The sequence below is a fragment of the Molothrus ater genome, chromosome 12 (genome assembly GCF_012460135.2).
Source record: "Molothrus ater isolate BHLD 08-10-18 breed brown headed cowbird chromosome 12, BPBGC_Mater_1.1, whole genome shotgun sequence".
NCBI lineage: Eukaryota > Metazoa > Chordata > Aves > Passeriformes > Icteridae > Molothrus > Molothrus ater.
This window is the reverse complement of record NC_050489.2, coordinates 7,737,628-7,757,317: the sequence shown is the minus strand read 5'-3', so window position 1 is coordinate 7,757,317 and position 19,690 is coordinate 7,737,628. Positions and strand designations below refer to the sequence as shown.

Sequence of the window (19,690 nt, the reverse complement as noted above, 5' to 3'; positions counted from 1 at the left end):
CTGCAGCCTGCCCTTTGGGAAAGCTCAGGGGATGCAGAGCCAGGGCAGCCCAGCCAGCCAAGCAATTCTGGCAGGACACAGCGAGTGCTCCTTTTCACAGGGCCTCTCTGGCAACCCCAGCACTCTCCCAAGCATCAGACCCATGATTGTCCATATACAGGACTCTCAGCCCCATGAAACCAAAAAAACAAAATGAAGAAAAACAAAAGTGTTCAAGAAACAACTGGATGTGGGACTCAGTGCCCTGTCCAGTTGCCAAGATGGTGTTTGGTCAAATGTTGGAGTTGATGGCCTCAGGGGTCCTTTCCAGCCTAACTGGGATGTGTGAGAATGGTGACAGAAGCTTTATGAATCCAGTCCTTTGGGGGAGACAAGAAAATGTCCAGCCATCCAATAATGCAAAGCTCACCCCAAGTCAGATTGCCTGGGCTTTGCCAGCACAGGAGTGAAGAAAACCTCACCCCTCCCTGAGCACAGCCCTGGGTGCCTGCTCTGCTTGCATGTCCTGGTGATGCTTCCCAACCCATCTGAGCTTCCCCTCCAGCCTTTCCTCCTTGGGAGAGGTTAAATGAGAAATAAACACCTGCATGTGGGAAAGGCCTGAAGGGGAAGCACAGAGAGCCCAGTGTATTTGAACTGCCTAAAAAAAAACAAAGTCAAAAGAAATTAAATTGTTCTGTAATGGAAAAGAAAAACTTGTAACATATCACAGCTTTTGTATCTGCTATTAAATAAATAAGTATTGAACATTCTGAACCAATTTAAATCCATTTTTTGAAGCTATTTTGTTTTGCTACTTCTTTTAGTTTATGAATCCCTGTTCATGAAATGATTAATGATTTATGCTGTTATACAATTAATTCAGTTATCTTGCAAAAGCACACAATACAGTGAGCTGCAGTAACTGTAATCTTGTACAGTGTTGTAGTGAAAGGACAGAATACACAAAAGAAAAAAATCTTCAGGAAGTCAGTGCATAAAAAGCAGCAATTTTATGAGAAATTCACTTACAAATTTTCAAAGGCAAAATAAGGGTTCTAACTCTTGGATTAGCTAACTGAATATCACATGGATATCCACCACCCTTTGAGTGTGAAACAGGTTCAGAATGTCCATTTCCTGTGGGCTGCCCACCCCAGTGTGGCACCAGGACACACAGCTGAGCACCACAGGCACATACACACTAGTCAAAAGTTCCTGAACTAAAATTGTTTTCATTTAAATACTCACCAGACAAACTGTGACCCTCTGTGGCCAACAGAGAAACAAAACAAAGATATCAAGAACAAAAAGCAAGCATATTCTTCTATTTCAGAGCATTCAAAGATTTCAACTTAGTGCAGAAAGAAGATTAAACAGAACAGAAAGCATGAAAATGTCAAAACATCACCACAGATTACATTATTCTAGATGTTTGAAACTTTAATACAAATATAGTAAAACAGTAAGAGGAGACTGCTGATGGAACAGAAAGGAGAAATGAATTCAAAGTTTGAAAAACTGACAAAAATTAGTTTTATGCTTTTGAGTATTCCCTAAAATTACTCCTACTATAAGGAGGAGAACTTATTTAAATCAAAGTTTCCACATATTCTTCATTAATTCCTTATTAGCACCCACAGAGTTTATGTTTTGCTTGGGTGTCTACAGCATTCTCCTGGAGAAATCATGTGGTAAATTGCATTTCATTATTGTCACAACCTAATCAAAGCAAGGAACAGTCAGGACAAACACGAAGCTGCTCCTTCCTTGAGCTTTTGGAGAGAGCCCATAACAAGAGGAAGCTATTTTAGGGAAGGCTAAAAAAAGCCTGACTCCAGTCTCATCCAAAATCTATTTGAGTTCATTTCAGCAAGATAAAAACCTGTCATAGAAATCTATTTTCAATTACAGAGTTAAAATCAGTTTTCAAATTAAACGAAAAAAGAACTGAGATGGCAACAGCAAGACTGCAGCACTCTAAACATAACAGAGTGACATTTGCAAATGGGACCCTGGAGGTCTCACTTTGTACAGCAGCGTTCAGAAGAAACAGAGTGAGGACATTCATTTTAAATACTGTTTTTCATAAATACATCACTTTATTATAACCATACAGTGGGAGTTTTATTTTAGGCAAATAAGTAGGTATGCTAGGAAGAACATAAAAACCTGTTCTGTTGATTTACTATTTTGTCTGCTGTCTAGTGGTGTTACAACCCCATCCAACATTTAAATAGGTTATTTGGGAATTCAGCTTTTTTTCCTACAAAGAATGAAGTGTGCCCATTATTTCCTTACACCACAAGTGCATTGCTGCAGGCAGTACCTACTTCAAAATCAGCAAAAAACTGATCAAAAATCACAGTGTCACTTCCTGTGTTAATATAAGTAATGTCTGATAAGAGAACACTCGAAGTCTTGATCCCAAGTCCAATTAAATCCCTGTTTATCTTCAGACATTGCACTGACTAAACGCCTATATTCCTAATCTGAAGGAAAACTAATCCCCTTCATTTCCTACCATTTACAGGTCCCAGAGTAATATGATTTCACCTCTCTTCAAGTTGAATAATCACTAAAAATATTAGAGATTCCTTTCAAAGTAATAGAGAACAGGAAGAAATTTCAATTCTATCCAGCCTCTGGATACTGAAAATACTGTGTCATCCTGATGCTACTTCCCATGCACCTCATTTTTATTCCATTATACCTGAGATTAGCATTAACTGCTCTTCAGGGAAGAGATATGACCTGTCCAGATGTTTGGATTCAGAAGCTATGGCCAAAATGGCTTTAAAACAATTCTGTTCCCAAATCTGTACATATGGAAGCTTTGGACACACACACACATCCTTGAGGATGGCAGTAATTGTGGATGTTAAAGAAAAACAGGGATTAGCATGGAATTCTGTACTGAGTCTATGGAACAAGACTTGCATATTTCAACAAGGACAGTTTATTCAAATCTTTCAAAGTACAGAATTCATATAAACAAACACTTCCACAAAGCTAATCCCTTGCAAATGGAAGCAACGTGGCAAGAAATTTATTTCTAATATTTCACATGCCAGAATAAGAAAAGAAAATGTTAGCTTGCATAATTATATCAGGCCAGGCAAAAGAAAAAGGCTGAGAACACAAGATTTCCTTGCAGATTTGATAAGAATGAAAACTGATCACAGGCTCTGATGTGACATTAGGTCTGGACATAATCAAACACTTGAGACACAGGCAAGCCCTGGACCTCAGATCACTGTAACTTTCATTACCCAGCAGCAGTAAGGGCAGTGGCAGCTTCACATTACAGAAGTCATTGGGAGCAAAGAGGATTTTATTTCTACTCACAGTAAAGTTTAAGAAATGATATCACAAGGGGATTTTTAATCACTACATACAGGAGGAAACCATGATCTCATAGTTGATCCTGCTTTGAGCAAGAGGCTGGAGTAGGTGACATCCTGACAACCCTTCCAGACTGAACTGCTCTACAAAACAGGGGAAGGAAACACCAGGAGAAGGGCTTGGAGAGGCAGACAGAAAAGGTATTAAAGTATTCCTGTACCTGAATACACAGTAGAAGTAAGCAAAAGGTATGGATTGTTACCTTAGTTGAGTGACAATAACAAATCAGTAAAAATAAGTAAAATCTTGTAACAGTTTAATTTAAATAGCAGTAAAGAGAAAAGCTTTAAAACTATAATTGATCAAGAAAAATCATGTGTTATACTGTGTAAGTAATTCAGTTAGTATTTCACAGAGTCATAGAACATCCTGAATTGCAAGGGACCCACAAGGATTGTTGAGGTCCAGCTCCTGGCCCTGCACAGAACAAGCCCAGAATGGCACCCTGTGCCTGAGAGCATTGTCCAGACCTTCCTGAGCTCTGGCAGGTTTGGTGCCATGTTCACTGTCCTGGGGAACCTGTTCCAGTGCCCAGGCACCCTCTGGGTGAAGAACCTTTTCCTGATATCCAACCTAAACCACCTTTGGCACAGCTCCAACCATTTCTTCACTGATCACCAGAGGGGAAAAAGAAAAAAATACACACCAATTTATTCTGTCCTTTCTCTATTTCCTAATCATCTGAAGGTAACTCTTTGCAAGTATATTGCACTTAATGGAAACTCCTGATTTCAGGATTTACAGTAACTAACAACACAAACAACAAAAGCTACTGACCACCAGAAATAAAACACTGACCATCATGCCAGTACACAGGAGCTTCACATAACCAAAATGCCAAAGTCTACCACACAAGCCTTGTAAATGCTACAAGCAAGGCTGGAAACCACTCAGGATATTCAAGGCAGGCATCGCCATTTCTGAGAGTTCAAAACAATGGGTGTTAAAATTACTCAACATGTTTATTTTGCATCACAAAGGAGAAACATCAAATATCTTTACAATAATTAGGAAAGAGTAATTTTTCTTTAATGCTGTCAACACATGACATTTTTTGATGGTCAGAGAGGCAAAACTGCAAAGCCACAGGAAGGGCAGCGGAGTCCAAGCCACCCAGTTGTGTTCCCTTACACTTGTTCTGCTACTGAGTTTCAGCAAGGACTACCCAAGAGTTCCCCCCATTACAGAGTCACAGATGGATACATCTCACCCCAAAAGTCCTTCAAAACACACAGGAACTGGCCTTGACAGCTTCATATATTCAGCTTCTGTTGTACCTGAGGAGAAGCTGTGCCAGGGTGCTTTACTTTGCTTCCACTTAATTTCCAAATGTCCAACTTTGTAACCAGTGACTGACTGGAAACTTTACTTCTCTCTAAACTTGTCACGCTGGGGTTCTTTTAGGAGTCAATTACAAACAGCATTCCTAATGCACCTTTCACATGACTGTCATATTAAAAGAGAAACTGGAGGTCAGAGATGGTTGCACTGAGGGATACTGACAGGAACACTAAACAAACAAAACAGGAAGATTTGATAGTAGATTTCAATCTAAGTAGATGACAATTTTCAGAAATTTTTACTGAAAGTTCAAATTTTTAAGTTCTACTGTACAGTGCTAAAGAGCTACTAACACAGAACACTGCATGAAACAAAACATACAATTATTTTTTGTTGAATTAAATAGCCACAAACAAAAACAAAACACAGAACTGCACACTTACCAAATTTTAAAAAGGCATGCGCAGAGGAGGCTCTGTCATCATCCAAATTGGCCATTTCAAATTGGTGCAGCTAACCACAAACGGCTCAGGCTAAGCTACAGTCATTTTCAAAACTGTTTAGTAAATGTTAAAGGCAATCAGCATTAAATTAAGTGAAAGCAATGTTAGTGGAGTTATTAACACAACAGAGTGCACAGCACAAACTTTCATTACATCTTATGTTTCCTTCTTCTACACTGACCTCTTGGTTTTATTTTGCTTTTACTTCCACAAAACTTAGTAGTTTACTCCTTCTGAGTGAAAGGACACAGTTTACAAAAAGCCCATCTTTTGGATATTGACATGAGCTTTCTTATTCAATAGGAAATCTGCTACAAACACCAGAATACCATCTGATATATTTCTAGTTGAAATAAAGATACTGATTTAACTAGTGCACACTAAAGTGTTAAGTAACAACGATAAGGAGCTAAAACTCTGCTTATGCACAGTGCTGCTTTCATCCCATGAGAAATCTACACCAGGATGTTTCCTGCAGCCATATACATTACTTATGGCACTGAATATCTGTTATTAGGGGTATGTCATCTTCCACTTTGGAATATACAATAGGAAAAACACGTCTGTAATTACGATGACAAGTTTTTCCAAATCTTTAAAGTTTCTCTTTTTTAAAGTAAGAAAAATTTCAGGGGCTTTTAACTAATCAACTACTATATTTAGAATCTGCTCCTAATCAGAGTAGCAACAAATGAAACAGTATTTTATTGCTTCAGGAAGGGAAATTAAAATTTCTGAATAAAATTTGATTTTACTGAAAAAAAGTAATTCATCATTTAATACACATAAACATGAGGATACAAATTCCCTCCTACAGGATTTGAGTCTTACATGATCCATTGCTGCAGGCTATAAAACATGAATCACTGGTGCATTTCAGGCACGTGTGTCTCTACTCCACATTTACTACATCTTACTCCAAGAAGCACACTAGTGAAAAAAACCCCACATCAAACAAAACAGGCTGTCTGTGAGCTGGGACTCCAGCACAGGCCTCAGCCAAACCAGGAACATGTGGGGGACTTTCAGTCACTTTCTATGATAATCCCAACCATGTCTCCTTCTGACAGGGCCAGGAAGGAAGAAAAAAGCCCTGAAGTCATGCAAATGTCAACATAAAGATGCAGCAGTAAACTTGAAATGTAAGAACATTATTTTTATTTTTGGATTTGAATGTTACCTGAAAGATATTAAATAAAATTTGATTTTTAAATCAACTCTTTCATCAGAAAAAGTTTTCAATTAAAAATAACGTTTATTTCTTGACCAAATTTATTCAGTTGTTATGTAAAATGCCATGAACAAATCTCTAGACAATCTCTGAACAGTGGGGAAAGATGGAAGCAAACTACAATCTGTCATTGCTCAGAATACAATTCTTTACACACGTAACATAAAAGTAACAGACAGCAGCAGCAAAGAAAACTTGAAGTGTTTGAAACCATCAAACGCCTTCTGCAGGCAGGCCTGACCCTGCAGGGGATTCCCTTAGCCCTGTGCTCCCTGAGGGCTGACCCTGCAGGGGATCCCAAATCCTTGTGCTCCCTGAGGGCTGACCCTGCAGGGAAATCCCAAACCCGAGTGCTCCCTGAGGGCTGACCCTGCAGGGGATCCCAAATCCTTGTGCTCCCTGAGGGCTGACCCTGCAGGGAAATCCCAAACCCGAGTGCTCCCTGAGGCCTGACCCTGCAGGGGATCCCCAAATCCGAGTGCTCCCTGAGGCCTGACCCTGCAGGGGAAATCCCAAACCCGTGCGCTCCCTGGGGCTCGGGATTCCCGATCCACCCGGGCTGCACTGCCGCCCCGGCCCTGCAGAGCCCCACGCTCCGTCGCTCAGTCACACTCCCGGCCCGGTAATCGCAACCGGCCGCCAGTGACGCCTCCTTCAGCGGGCAGTCCTCAGCGCGGGACTGCCAATCAATCTATGCACAAACTGAACTTTTAAAGCCAAATTAATCAGACCAGACTTTAAACAATCAATTCTTTAGAGCCCTCATAAAGCCCCGTTTTGGTCTCACACTGTCTGATCAGTTACTAGCACAACAAAACCAACCAAACATGCAAATAAGTAACAACTGAGTGCTACAAGCATGTGTAGTGTATAAATAAACACAGGGATCTTCTAAAACTTTTCCCGTTAGAACAATTAAACGCCTGGTAGGACTGTACTTTACTTCAAATTAAAACAAAAAATCAAAACTCCAAGTTTTTTGAAGTTCAGAAATTCAGGCTAACTCGGCAAACATCATCCTTTGGTTTAGGCCAGAACGAGCTGCCCCACGTTCAGAACCCGAAATTCCCACGCTGTAAAACAGTTCCCTTAGCTAAGAGAAACCTGCCAAGAGCTGGGACTTTCCCCTAAACACTGTCTCTGTTCCACAGCCGCAACACGTTACACAGCTGCGGTACTGAACACGCTGCCTTTGCTCCCGTGGCACAGGTGACACCGGAGGGCACCGGGGGCTCTGCCCGCCGAGGGCTCGGGCAGGGCCGCCATCCCCGGCTGTCCCCTGCGCCCCTCAGGGCCGGGCCCGCCCGGGCACCACTACCCGCGGTGGGGACGGGAAACAGCCCCGGGCCGGGCCGGGAGCGGGGCGGTGAGTGACGGGAGGCACAGGGATCCCCGGAGCTCCTCCCGGGCAAGCCAAGAGGTCAGACCTGAGCGTTTGGAGCGAGCGCGCAGCTCCAGCACCTTCCAGCTCACGTCAGCCATGTGAGTCGCCGCCATGGCGGAGCGGTCCCGGAGAGCCCCGGGCGCGAGTGCGCGGCGCCGGGCGGGCCCTGCCTGGCTCCCGCCGTAAAGCGCTCGCGCAGGCTCCGCCGCCGCTGCCGCAAACCGCGGCCGCCGGACCGGGCCCGCCCCGCTGCCGTCAGAGCGCGGGCGGGGCGAGGCCGTGTGCGATGGGGGCCCGCGGGCCGCGCCCGCCGCTGGCCCCGCTGCTGGCCCTGGCCCTGCTGGCCCTGGCGGGGCCCGCCCGAGCCCTGCAGAATGTGACCGCTCAGCTCTTCGGGCCCGAGGCCCGCGGGACCCTGGCGGCCTTCGGCGACTTCAACTCGGACAAGCAGACGGACCTGTTCGTGCTGCGCGGCGGTGAGTGCGGGGCCGGCGGCGGGCCCGGGGGCTGCGGGGGCACGGGCGGTGTGAGCTGGGCTCCCCGTCCCTGCAGCCAAGGGGGACAGCCGAGGGTGCCGCCGCCCCCGGGGCCCGGCAGCTCCGTGCGGGGTGACGGCAGCGCTGGGGCTGCGGGGCAGCGCTGCCGGTGCGAGCTGCCCGGCCCGAGAGCGATGGGCCCGCCGGTGCCGGGGATGGGCTCGCTGCTCCCGGGGATGGGCTCGCTGCTCCCGGGGATGGGCTCGCTGGTCCCTGCGGTCTGTCCCTTACCGGCTGCTCGCTCGCTCCCCGAGCACGGCCCGAGTCCCCGGGGTTTGTGCTGCCAGGACCGGCGCGGGGAGCACAACATCCTTTGCAGGACGAAATTGACTCTTGTTTTGCTCCCAGGTATTTCCTGTGTGACATACGGCATTCAGTTTGCACTAGAATGGTTCATATAGGGCGCGTTTATCTTTGAAGTTGAATTTCTGGTTGTGAAATAATTTAGAGACTTGAATGGTCACAAATTGTTGTTTTGCTCCTGCCTTCATAATATTTTTGGAAACAAAGATGAACATTTCACAGATGTGGAGGAAAAATTGCACATTATCCTGCTTTGAACCTTAAAAGTTAAAGTGCCATGGTAGCTGTCACCTGCCACAGGTTTCTCTTCAGGCTTCAGATATGGGGAGACCTCAAATCAGGGCTTATTTTTAGTGGTCAGTGCTGTTTGCAGTAATCTTGGAATATTTTACTTTCTTGAAGCGCATTAAGAGTAAATTTATTCTCAGATTTACCTTTTTTTATTCCTTCCATCTCAGAAATGTTTTTCTGAGTAGCTTTGGTAAAGCATGAGTGATTTTCCCATCTAGTTGAGTTATTGAAATGCATGGCTCCCTGGAAATGCTCCACTGGCTCATCTACTGAAAAAATTGTCAGATTTAAAATAAATGTCTGTGATAAGAGATTTAATTTTTACTTTCTTATCTTGCAGATGAGTGCATATAAAAATGCGAATAGTTATAAGTTTCAGGAATGAGATTTGTGATTTCTTTGTGTCTCTATAGTAGCACTTGATAAATAATTTTTTTGTGTGGCGCTTACTGTAAAAATCAGATTGGAATAACATAGTTTAAAACATTATTTTTCATAACTTAAGTCTTGGAGTAAAGTAACTACAGAATACTCTCAAAACAAAAGGTGGGATTAATGGCAGCCAGTTGTAAACAGCATGAGGAAATGAGCACTGGAGATGACACGAGACTTTGAGGAACAGGAGTCTGTAAAGCAGCTCTGTCCTAATTATCCTGACCCTTAATAAAGAAATGGGGATGATGTTTTGGACCTTTGGCTGGATATATATTATTTTTCTGATCTTGCCTTTTTCAGTTGAGTGAGAGTAATGTTCCGTATGCTGAGATACATAAAAGAAAATCAGGTTGTGCTGATACCTTTGTAAGAAATAGTGAACTCACTGACTGTAAGGGATAGTCTGGATCCAGAAGTGTCCCAGTGCAAGGCCAATTCCAAAGTACCAGTGGCCTCTGGGTTTAGTCACTTTTTGAAACTCAGAATCTACAAATAAATGGAACTTTGCATGCACTTACCTGTTTGTGAGTCTGTGCACGTAACAGGTCAGTGGGGAAGCTCGTGCTGGTTGCTTTTTCATGTACCAGCTCCTGGCTATGCTTAATGCCTCTGCTGGAAGTACAGGGCACTGAGGGAGCATTCCCCTGTTCACCTGCTGCATTTCATTGGGGGATTTGGGAGACTTCTGTGGTATTTATCTCATATATACATATATGTGTGTGTGTGATATATGTCACACAGATACTCAGCCTGAAGACCTCTAATCTACATTATTGTTGTTTGTATGGAAACTGTTCCTGTTTTTTCACATCATCCAATGCACTGATTTTTTCTTACTGTCCTCTTGTCTCAAAAAGAATACAGAACTGCAAACAGCATTTAGGATTGATTGTAGTGGCATAGTAATTCTGTTTTCTGTTCATGTAATAAATCATTTTTATAGTTAATTTGCTTTGACTTGAGCACCGAGCTGAAATTTTTATATCTCTATCTTTAATGACCAAAAAAATCTCATTTCTCAGTGTTGCAGCTAACTTGGAACCTGATGTGTGTAAAAACACATTTGCTTCTTTATCCTGGTCATTACTTTACCAAGTAACCAATAAAAGGCAGGAGGGAGTGCGAGGTGTGAGATGGGAATTTCCTTTCAGCAGGCAGCCCCGGGTGAGCTGTGCCAGGCTCCTGGCCCTGGCCTGTGCCAGGCCTTTCCCTCCCCAGGGAACTGCAGCTCAGGCAGTGTTGCTCTGGGCCTGAGCTGGCCTCTGAAAGGGCTCCTGGCCATTTACTCATTTGGTGCTGGATTCTCCTTCTCCTCAAGAGGTTTGTGGCAGGAGCCATGTACTCTCTGCTATTTCCCAGCTGTCAGCTCTGCCACAAAACAATGCTCTTAAGGAGTACTGTGGTAGCTCAAGTTTGGAGCCTTAGAATTATTCTTTAATAGAGAATGATTTTGTGGTTCTGCAGCTGAGTTTATTGGAGAACAAAGCAAAGAAAAAAATACAATTGTTGCACTGTGAGCTATTTTTTACTTACAGAAGTGTGTGTGTATTGTGGTTTACTGACTAAAAATTTTATTTCATCACTGAAGTTAAAATTCTTCCTTTCTTCCCTGAATTTCAGTTATTTCTGCAACATAAAATGTGGGCTTTTATTTAGATTATCCTGAAATAATGAAATTATACTTATATCATTGCCTCTAGATGGGGAGATGCTGCAGAGAACCAAGTAAATTCTGAGTTTCCTTTAAAGTGCTTTGGACAGCTGATATGGGAAAGCAGTATCAGATCCTGCTATGTGAGACATAGTATTAAAAGAATTAATTTGAGTTAGACTTTAAGCTTTAATTAGTTTTGTGGAGCTGCTGCCTATTACTTTTCCATGTGTAATATTTCTTAATTCATTACAGAAAGTTTTATTTTAAGCAATGTGATAAAAATAACAGAGGGAAAGTTCTAACACTAAACCCTCAAAGAAGATTTGTGATATTAGCATTCCTTTGAGATGCAACTGACTTTGTATTGAAGAAGTGCTCCTTTTGCCTCCTTTTGCATGAAGAGGAAGTAGAGTATGAGATGTCTTTCAAAGTTTTTGCTGCTGTGGGGAATGGTCATTTGTGGCAGTTATTTAAATGTTGGGTTTGTATATAAGCCATTTCCAGTCTTCTTCTGTTGCTCATGGTCTGTTTGCTTTGGCAGGAAATGAGTTGGTGATTTTTTTGGCTGACCAGAAGGAGCCCTACTTTAAGCCCCGTGTTAAGCTACCAATGAAGTAAGTATGGCTGTTCAGTGCTTGCCTTGGAAGGGCCTCTCTGCTCTCAGGGGGAGCTGCTGCACTTGTCTGTGCTCTTGTTGCCTCTTTGACTCATTGTTCACTTGCCCTTACAGCTCTGGTTCTTTGACCAACTTCCTGATCCATGCCCTGATGCATTTTTGTTTTGTTGGTCACATGATGGAGTCTATGGAGATGAGTTGCGTCTTTCAAGTTGTTTACTAATAAGTGTTACTTCCCAACCCTTATGGAATATTTGTGGTTTAGGTTTTGTCCTCAAATTAGTATTTAAAGTAGCCATATGTTGAAATATTGTTGCAGTTGATTTGGATCTTCAGGACTGTATTTCCTGTAAACTGGAACTGTAGTGAAGTAAACTGTCATTCCATGGCATACATAGGTCTTTGTGGTGGGTAGGTTTATATCAATGCCAAGAGATGTTTTCAGGGAAATTCATCCATTTGCTGTAGTTACTAATGGAATCCAACCAATATCAGATGATTTAGAAGAGATAGGAAAGATGGTGTTCTGGTGTTTCTGTGTAGAGATGTTCCTTTGTCAAGTTTACATGTGGCCTTTAAAAAAAAATCAGTTTTTAATAAATGTAAAACAATCTGTTTATATGTGCATATGTGTTTATATGTCTAGCTTCAATATCCTGTTATATTTTTATGGCTATTCCTTATGAATAATGCTTATGTTTAATTAGTAATAGTATTATGTTTATTAAAAGGTAAAATGCTTTTATAGCCCAGCTTTATCTTCTGTATTCTACATATTTTTATTTTTCATTATTCCCTCCCATCTTTGAAGGAACTAATTTGTTTCATGCATTAGAAAGGATCTGCTTTTAATCCTTAATGTGACCTTGTTGTGTGTGTAAAGCAGAGTAGGTAAGTAAATAAAAAAAGATAGAACAAACAAAGGTAGGAAGGAATAGTAAGACCTGGCAGAAGGTAGGAGGAAATGGCATTGTCTTTTAAAAAATCTACCTGTGCCTGACTCCTGCTGTTTAAACAGCTCCTGTTGCCTTATGTTCCTGCTCTTGGAATGCAACCAGAAGATCCTGCTCTCTGAAACACATTTGGGTTGACTGGTTCTAAACAAATGTGAGGATTTAATGAAGTGTAGATAGCATTAACAGGATATGGCTGAAGAATGTCTGATAGCTGAAGTTTAGAGTTAAAATGTCATTTTCCTTAGACAAGGACAGCCTATCAGGTGCCTGATTTTGAGATACTTTTGGAATAGGTAAGGACTTAATCCTAAACCAGGTTGTTGAAAGGTAAGATTGTATTGGACCAGCTAATAATAACAGGGCAAGCCTGTGACTCTGACAAGTGCACTTTGACAAGTGCTTTTTGCATGCACACCTTTTTACCACTATTTGCATGTGGGGGCTTTTGTTTTTAATTCCAGATCCCTTGGCGTCACCATAACCAGTGTAGTTCCTGGAGATTATGATGGAGATTCCCAAATGGATGTCCTCCTCACTACCCAGGCCCCAAGTCATGGCAAAGATGAACTTTCAGTGTTTATTTTCTGGGGACACAACCAAACGTTAGGTGAGTTGCTGAGTCTGGTTCTTAGTAAAATTGTTAGACTTCTTAATTCAAAGTATTGTCAAGAAGTTACAACTCATTTTTTACAGTGTAATGATTGCTTTTAGCACTAAAATAGGAATTAGCAGCTATTCAGCTTCACACCCATATATTATCCTGCTGTTAAACTGTGTTCAATAATTAATGAAAGAGAACAATACTTGCAGTGGATTATGCAACAGATATAACCAAACATTATTGTAATTTGGCAGTACCTATTAACTGAAGAGCTGCTTCTCATGGCTTCCCCATCATGCATGTCAGATTCACAAAGACAATCTCAAAAGATTTATCTTCAGTTTAAAATTCACAGGGAACCTGCTGTGAACTTAAGTGCATCAGCTTTCAAAATCACAAACCTAAACCTACCACCAGTAATACAGTATTTGTGTTAAACGAAATTCTTTAAAGACACTGACACACTAAAGTAAGTATTGGAAGAAGGTTTCTGGAGTCTCTTGCTAAAAGTTTTCAAGACCATTAGAATTGATTTTTCAGGAGTCTCTTAGCAGTGTTCAAGGTGTAGCTGATTCTGTCTTGGGGTAGAGTTATGGATTGTGTGAACTCTTGGAGTCTCCTCTGGTTTTGGTTGACTTTGCTAGGAAAGGTTTGGAGAAGAATTTAGGACAGATAAGCAAAAGAAAATACTCTTTAAACCACAAAAACTACTGAAGAATAATCACTATTGTAAACAACTGTATCATGGCATAGTTACACGTGAGGCAAGTTTGCCTCAGACACCATTGCTTCTGGCTTTAATCAGAGCTGGAACAAGCAACCTGGAAGAGTGCAGTGGATCAATATTAAGTGAATATCAAGTATCTCTAGTATTGGGAAGAATATGAGGACTTGGATTAAGTAATTCTGTTTTGTGTCGGACAAAAACCCCAAGTGCTGGGGGAAACACAATGAGCATATGGGGCCCGGAGGAGGAGTCACAGGTTAAAAATTCAGGCAGTGGTTGGTATGTGCTGAGGCCACTGGCAAGGTATGGGGTGTCTCCTTGGGTAACAGAAGTGTGACAGACAAGTCAGTAGGAGGGGACTGCTGTATGAAATGTGGAAATTGTAAAGACAAACACTGTGGAGAGAGAAGGGAAATGGGAATAATCTGGCAAGGAGTTTGGATTACAAGTAAAAGTGAAGTCTAAGGTGATAACCTCATTGGAGCTTAGTCCTCACTTCCCATTTAGAAAATCTACCTTTATTGCTTATTTCAAATACTCAGTGTGTATAATTAAGAATGTTATTTAAACAGAAGTCTAACATACAATGAATGTTAAACTTTTAGCCTGTCTTCATCCCAACTGTTTCAGTTTTCCTGTATTGAGTTTGTAATCAGTTTCCTGACTGAGTGATTGCAGTCATACACAGAAATAGGTTTCACTAAGATCTACTTGGAATAATTTGTTGAGGAGTTTGGTAGAGAGAGAAAAAGCCTTCAGTGTTTTAACTGTAACTCACCTTACCTGCAAAATTTCAGGAAGCCATTCAGTTTTTTATATTAAGTGGTGCCTTTTTGTTAAATCATTAAACAGGTGGTTTTAAATGAATAGCAGAATTATGTCTTAGTTGCAAATGCAAATATCAGAACATATTGGTAACTGAATAAAGTTAATGTTTTTATTTTTCAGATCTTAACCATAAAACTATGTTAAATAAGACTTTTCATGATGAGCCTCTAGTAATGGAGTAAGTATCACCTACTTTTTTACAGAACCACGTTTATAATGGTGACTAAGAGCAACTTAAATATATTTTAATGCTAAAATTTGAAACACATGCTCATGTTATTTATCTTTTAAGAACAGGGTGGTTTGTGTAATGTCAACCGATCCAACTAAAGATGATGAACCAAAATGGTTATTTTTGTAATTCTTGTATATTATATTATCCTGGCAGTAGTAACTGCATGATCTTTTAATTTCTTTCATTTCAGTACTGTGAGTGTTCATTAAAAAAACCATTCATTTCTCAGTGAATTTTGTAAGGCAAAAACCTTACTGGCTTACCAAAATGAGCAAATATCCCTTTCACAATGTGCTTGCCTGTGTGTGAGATGCTGAACAAAAGTGGAGGGCAGTACATCTGTAAGGCAAAGCACAGGCAGAGTGGGAAGCACTGTCAGACCTTTACAGCAGCTCAGACAGGAACCAAAATTCAGAATCACAGCTGAGAGATCTTCAGGGCCCAGTGGGAAAATGTCCCAGTACAGATGAGGTTAAGAGCAGGTGGTTTGAACTCCTGTAGGGACTGAGGTGGCACTGACATTGTGTTCCATTTTCAGCTTCAATGGAGACTTGATTCCTGATGTGTTTGGTGTCACCAGTGACTCGAGTAAGCCACAGATCCTGCTGGGAGGGTAAGCTGAGGGCTCAGCATGGCTTTGGAACTGGGGCACTGTGTATCCACTTCCCACTGAAGTGTAGGATTTGTGTGTGAATCTTCTTTCTGTCCATGGCAAACATTCAGTGACACTCTTCATCTGCTCTTTATAGTAGAAATTCCATGAGAGCTGAGAAAACAGAGCCACTGATCATAGACATCAGAAATAGGAAAATTGGTTCTTGGAACAATTGGTTCCAAGTAATAGTCCCATTTGTTTAGTACACTTTTGATGTTTAGTATTATAATCTGTGTTATGGAACTTGTGCTGTATAAAAGCTGCTTTCAGGTTGATGATGCAAGAACTACTGAAACAGATCTTATAATTAAAGGGATGGCAAAAGAAAAATCTCCAAGTGTTTGGGGTAAACTTAAAAAAATGCTCTCATCTGTCTGGGAAATGATTTGTAATGGGAAAGTTGGGCACCAGAGGAAATCAAAAGCACAGGAAGTGCAGGATGTAAGTACTGAACTATATATATTAAGAAAAATATGGGGGAAGAGATTTCTGAAGTGGCATAAAGCAGAGGTGACTAAGTAGCAGCCCAAGTGTGCATACAAGTGATGTCTGTGTCACATCCCTTGTGTTAAGGAGTGCCTCAGGCCTTTCATGAGCAGATAGAAGTTAACTGAAGCCTTATGAGATGAAAATGCAGCAAAGGGAACTAAGTTTCATGGTTAAAATTTCTGCTAGCCCTGGAATTTCTAGAATGGGACCAGTTATCAAATACTGAAGTAAAAATAAGGACATACTTAAATGCTTAACAAGGACTGTGCAAAGGGTTATTTTTAGCTGTTTTGGATATGAATGCTGAAATCAAAGCATAACAAAAGACTGTGTCTCTACTGGCTCAGAAGAACCAGTCTGTAACCAAATAATAAAGAGTAGAAATGTCTAGTATTGGGCAGGATGCCAAAGAACTTAGTCTATCATTTGAAAATAAAAAACCTTATACCTGTAGTTCCTGTCTCTTCCTTTCCTAGGATAAATAACAGGTGAATGTGTCGGTGGAAGCTGTGCCCTTCTTGGCCGTGTGCTTTTGTTCATTAATCCCAACTTGAATTGTATCACCATCCTTGTACTGGTGGCTTATGAAACAGATTTCAGATTCACAAGGATGTTTCTGAATGCTTTGCAATGATTATATATAAAATGAATTGTGTGAGCTCTTGAAGAAATGGAAAAGTGGGAAAGATTTTTGTTGCATTTTTTTGAAGAAATTCTTTCAGGAGCTTTAAGATACAAATAAACTTACTCATCATAGCTCAAAATGAGACTGAGTGCTCTAGGTAATAGCATAAGCCATGTCTTGTTCATGGAAAACAGCCTTCTCATCTGCTTAGAAAAGCACTTATATATTTTAATCCAAAATGTTTTAAGATTTATTCTAGAACTGTATGACTAACTTCATTGGCAGTCTTCAAGACTGAAAACATAGAAAAACCTAGAGAAAATAATTATTTCTTTAGGATTAAGTGATGCATTTTAACATTTCTAAGACTTAATTATGATCTTTGGGAAGTAATCAGAAGATTACTTATTATTTTCTTACCATAAGTTAGTCAAGGAAGATAAGGCCTTCAATAAAATGTGTGTAATGTCACTGGAATAAATAAAGCAGTTCCCAACTAGTAGTAGTAATATTTCTGCCTGCTGTTGTATAGTGCACATTGAGATTTTCCTGAGTGTTTTAACTAAGGGTTCTGAAAGTCATATTGTGACTTTTGAAGGATTTGTTGCACTTCAAATCACTGCTAACAGGGAGGTGTGCTGGAATTCAGCCATTTTTAGAACAGAAACCAGCAGGGTATGTGTATTTATAAATAAATAAATAAAAGTATCACCTGCTTGGGAAATTACATAATTAGCTAGTAGTCCATCATAATGTGAAAGTTTAATTCATATGTTGATTTTTAGGTGAGCTGAAATAAAGTGAATTTTCATGCAGCAGGCATGAGCTGCTCGAACAGCATGTACTGACTTCTGCTCATGTTTATTAATCAGAAAGTAAATTCTAGAAGTACTTGCAGAAGTGAAGCTGCTTGAGCGAACTGAGAAGGACAGGGATCAGTGTCTCAGGATTTGCAGTACAGTTGGAGCCTTGGCACTAACTTTGTGGGTAGTGACACTGTTCTGTGCAAAACAAAAAAAAAGTTGCTTTAGAAAATTAATAAAATGGAACTGAAGCCCCTGTGCTATGAATCATCCTTCACAGAACCTTTCTAGCAATTACTGGAGTTACTGAGTATCTTGTAAGCTAAACAGGAATTTTATCTCAGCATTGGGAGAACGTGCTTTCTGTCCCATTTTTGTTTAAAGTTTCACTGTTTTTTAAGCTATATTATCATGATTAACAGTCCCTACACATTGATGAAATGTATTTTTATTCTTGTCTGTAGGAACTTGTCATGGCATCCTGCGCTGGAAACTCAAAGTAAAATGTATATACCACACTCCCATGCCTTTATAGATTTAAATAATGACTTCACTGCTGGTAAGTCATAGAAGTGTTAGATACCATCCTAAAAATAATTATCACTAAGTGTCAATGTCGTGTGTTGCAACTTCCTTCAGTAATTATATGATTTTGCTACTTCTGATTCGGGTTTTTCAGTTACTTAATTTTAATATCTATGATTTGAAAATTCTGGGTTTTAAAAAACAACTTTTAAAATAAATATCCTAATAGCATTTGCTACTTCTTAGTGATAATCATAACTACTGCTTGTTCTGAATGATGTTGTGTCCACCCTTAAAGTGTTGTTTGCTGCTCTTCACAATGCTGTACTCGAGTATTCATGGCTACTGCATCAGTGCTGCAGTTTTTCATTTGAGTATGGAAATAGGTAGTTTGATTCAGCAGAATGTTTCTAAGACTGGACTTAAAATTTGTTTTCAGGATTTCATTATGGCTTCAGTCTACTATGTTGTAGTTAATTCTGTTACTGATAGAACTGTGTTCTCCCTTTATTTTGTTGGGGTATTTTGTCAATGTGATTCAGTTACCATGGTGAATCTGTTTATCACTTCCATACCTGGCTCATATTTCCAAGCACATATTTAAATATTGTGATAAACTTAATTTCTTCACACACTAAATTAATTCTGAAGTGCTTTATCTTCTGCTAGATGTGCAATGTACATCAATTCATATATGGTAATTTTGGAAAGAGAGCTTATCTTTTTCCTGTTTAGTTGCATGGGAATGAGAGAGGAATGATTCCATAAATTTAATTAAGATGCTTATAAATGTTGGGGATTAAGTTAATTGCTTTAGTATGCAGTCAAACCTTAATAGCCAGTTCTGGCACATTGCTATGTGAAGCTGTCAAGTGGAAATTCCAACTAGAAAATTAAATATATGGTTGCTTACCATAATCAGTGTCATGTAATAACCAGTTCTAACACACTTAGCTCTAGAAGCCTTCTGGAATTTTTTTTAGTGGCATAAGCAGCATAGATGAGCATTCCAGGTAGCATTTTAAGTTGAGTACATTGAAATCTAAACTCAGAGGTGAGTAAAGGTGAGAAGTCTAAGATCCTTACATTGATTGGTCACGGACTGATCAATTTTTCAGGGTTTTTGACAGCTGCCAGACTAAAGAATGTTCCAAGAGTTCTGGTTAGTGCTGCTGCTGTGGAAGCTTCTCTATTAAATAGAAATGAGAGTCAGGATCTTTGTGTGGGTAGTGCTGGGAGCTTTTATAGAGTCACATCTATTTTTATATCTCAAGATGGGAGTAGAGGCTCCTGTGAACCTCTTCCCATAAAGATCCTGACTTTTACTTTCTTGTAGCAGCAAGGCTTTGACACCTCACGTTAGGATGTTAATGTTTAGTGCTGTGGGAAGTGTTTGTTACAGGAACCTGGGGAAAATTGTAAGGAAAATAATTCATCCTGACAAGAAAACTGGAGAAACTATTACAGTATTATTATTTTTTTAAGTAATGTTTTACTTCTAAGGTGGGAATGATAGTTTTTTTTTTACTGTCCCTATGAAGATGGGACTAACCAAGAATAACACATGTGTTGCTGAAAAATAGTATCAGTATATCTGATATTTCATGACTGATGTGTTTTTCCAAAAT

The 19,690-nt window shown here is 40.4% G+C and overlaps 2 protein-coding genes across 6 annotated transcripts in view; one reads left to right on the top strand and one right to left on the bottom strand.

The window, feature by feature from the left end:
• PHKB (phosphorylase kinase regulatory subunit beta) overlaps window positions 1-7,941 on the bottom strand; it is a 67,340-nt gene extending 59,399 nt beyond the window's left edge. The window contains exons 1-4 of one of the 5 annotated variants that reach the window (XM_036390110.2): window positions 7,827-7,892; window positions 5,970-6,017; window positions 5,109-5,221; window positions 1,231-1,248 (exon numbers count right to left, since the gene is read on the bottom strand). In XM_036390110.2, the coding sequence (XP_036246003.1) occupies window positions 1,231-1,248; window positions 5,109-5,163 (73 nt within the window). In that variant the 5' untranslated portion in view covers window positions 5,164-5,221; window positions 5,970-6,017; window positions 7,827-7,892. Of the gene's footprint in view, window positions 1-1,230; window positions 1,249-5,108; window positions 5,923-5,969; window positions 7,735-7,826 lie in introns of those variants that run through there. The other 4 variants (XM_036390109.2, XM_036390113.2, XM_054516124.1 and 1 more) reach the window with 4 other exon arrangements.
• A 106-nt stretch (window positions 7,942-8,047) lies between these two features.
• Window positions 8,048-19,690, top strand: part of ITFG1 (integrin alpha FG-GAP repeat containing 1) — a 72,135-nt gene continuing 60,492 nt past the window's right edge. Inside the window, exons 1-6 of the mRNA XM_036390116.2 lie at window positions 8,048-8,259; window positions 11,544-11,616; window positions 13,036-13,181; window positions 14,851-14,908; window positions 15,504-15,578; window positions 18,002-18,096. Coding sequence (XP_036246009.1) covers window positions 8,070-8,259; window positions 11,544-11,616; window positions 13,036-13,181; window positions 14,851-14,908; window positions 15,504-15,578; window positions 18,002-18,096 — 637 coding nt within the window. The 5' untranslated portion in view covers window positions 8,048-8,069. The remainder of the gene's footprint in view (window positions 8,260-11,543; window positions 11,617-13,035; window positions 13,182-14,850; window positions 14,909-15,503; window positions 15,579-18,001; window positions 18,097-19,690) is intronic.